General features: G+C 33.7%; 1 protein-coding gene across 1 annotated transcript; it reads left to right on the forward strand.

The window, feature by feature from the left end:
* Window positions 1-329: 329 nt before the first annotated feature.
* Window positions 330-1,242, forward strand: LOC117087887 (microsomal glutathione S-transferase 1-like). The gene has a single exon (XM_033218665.1). The coding sequence runs from the start codon at window positions 387-389 to the stop codon at window positions 852-854; it is 468 nt and encodes a 155-aa protein (XP_033074556.1). The 5' UTR covers window positions 330-386; the 3' UTR covers window positions 855-1,242.
* The last annotated feature ends 1,289 nt before the right edge of the window (window positions 1,243-2,531 follow it).

Raw genomic sequence — 2,531 nt, forward strand, 5'->3', positions numbered from 1 at the left:
TAGCACAATGTTATTTTTAATTTATTATGTAAGATCAGTTGAATAACATCTTCTAGAGACTTCCTGAAGCACTTACCATCCTTACTTTGAAAACAAACCTTTCAAAGTCTGCAGAGTGAAAAAAGTTTGGAGGCGAGAACAGTAAGCATGGAAGCCCGTCCATGCTTACCATGAATGAAATTTCCATTCAGTGCACATTGTACGATTCCCTCCAACCTAGAACGAAAGATGGATGCTCTTAATTGATATCTCTGTAGAGTCACCAGTTGTCCAAAAGGGTGCCTTGACCAAAACGATGCCTTATCCAAAAGCACAAAGAAGTGAGGCTGAGGCTTCCTCCTCCTCGGCCTCACCTCTTTTTAAGAGTCCAGACCAAAATTGAAAAAATGGTTGACCTCACCCAGATAATGGACGATGAAGTATTCATGGCTTTTGCCTCCTATGCAACAATTATTCTTTCAAAAATGATGCTTATGAGTGCTACAACTGCATTCTATAGAGTGACAAGAAAGGTTTTTGCCAATCCAGAAGACTGTGTAACATTTGGCAAAGGAGAAAATGCCAAGAAGTATCTTCGAACAGATGACAGAGTAGAACGTGTACGCAGAGCCCACCTGAATGACCTTGAAAATATTGTTCCATTTCTTGGAATTAGCCTCCTGTATTCCTTGAGTGGTCCCGACCTCTCTACAGCGATCCTGCCCTTCAGACTCTTTGTCGGAGCACGGATCTACCACACCATTTCATATTTGACACCCCTTCCCCAGCCAAATAGAGGTTTGAGTTTTTTTTTTGGATATGGAGTTACTCTTTCCATGGCTTACAGATTGCTGAAAAATAAATTGTACCTGTAAAGAGAATCATCCAACTCATTATCCAGTTGGTTTTTTAAGAATTCTCTACTTCCAATTTATAATGAATACTTTCTTAGGTTTTAGGTAGGAGAGGAACAGAGGAATTACGAACTGGGGTAAACCCGTTTTGAGTATTAGCATTGCCAATATCCTCTATTCTTGTTTTTACATTTGGAATAGAAATTTAGCATAATAATTCTTAAGTCTTTTGTCTGATTTTTAAAGTACCTTCTTATCAATTTGGATCATGTTATGATTTGTAACCTTCATGCAGCACTTCACTTCTGAATCTATAAAATAATTGTGTGTATGAGAGACCTATATTTCAATACTGCTGAAACGGACATGAAATAAAGAATTTAAAGAATGAAAAAAAAAAAAAAAAAAAGAAGTGAGGCTGAAAATAACAGAGATTCCTTAGGCCCCAATCAGAAGAGGTTTGTGTTCATTTTCTATGGCTATCATAACAAACTAGCACAAATTTGTGCCTTAAAACAATATCTATTTATTATATCATAATTCTGTAGATGAGTAACCTGGAGGGCTCAGCTGGTTTCTCTGCCTTAGAGCCTTCAGTAGCAGAAAGCAAGGGGTCAGCAGGGCTGTAGTTTCTTCTGAGGCCTCTAGGGGCAGAATGTTTCTCCAGGTTTATTCAATTGTTGTCAGACTGTATAGTATATATACACTATAGTATATATAGTCTGTATACTATATATGTATAGTGTGTATATATACACATATACACATGTGTAGAGTGTATAGACTATACTATAGTATATATATACTATATACATATAGCGTGTATATATATACACATACACATATATGTGTACAGTGTATAGACTATATACTATAGTATGTATATACTATATACATATAGTGTGTGTGTATATATACTATTTTCTCTATATATAGTATAAGTATATTTATACTGTCAGAATGTTTCCCCAGGTTTATTCAACTGTTGGCAGAATATGTGTATGTATAGAACATATATATTTATATATAGTAAATATACATAAATATATTTATACCACATAGTATAAATGTAGATATGTATGTACAAATATATATTTTTATATATTTATATATAATACATAAGAATTTATAAATATGTATTTATATAGTGTATATATATATAAATTATATATGTTAATTTGATTGGGTCTGTATGGGAAAATGTGAATGAAGAGAATTTCTAATGCCAAAGGATTAATTAACGACAGAAATTTTTTTATGCCAAAAGGATGTATTTAACACTTGATTAATAGTCTAAAATTTAATTCACAATTTTTATTGTGGAAAATCAAGCACACCTCTACAAATTACATGTGCCCACATGCTTAATTTGTGTGAACTTTGTTACTTTCCACTCTCACATTAAGGCTCAAGTTTCAAATATTTGGATGACTGGAAACGACATTTTCACCAAGCCTGACTATTCAGTATTTTGTATTTGCCTGGGGTGTTTCATGACAGGTTAATTCATCATAGATTAACATATTTCAACAACTTTTGTTTTTCACTTAAAATGTATACTTTTTAAATGCTTCAAATTAGTCTTGAGTAACAATGACAGGTGGTATTAAAAAATTAAATGGGCACCCTCTTCATCCCTGTTTTGCCCTCTTTTAACGTCTGCTGCAGCCTAGAGAAGTACATCGTGCCCTGAAGGAG

This window comes from Trachypithecus francoisi, unplaced genomic scaffold (genome assembly GCF_009764315.1).
Source record: "Trachypithecus francoisi isolate TF-2019V2 unplaced genomic scaffold, Tfra_2.0 Lachesis_group10, whole genome shotgun sequence".
In the NCBI taxonomy this organism is placed as follows: Eukaryota; Metazoa; Chordata; class Mammalia; order Primates; family Cercopithecidae; genus Trachypithecus; species Trachypithecus francoisi.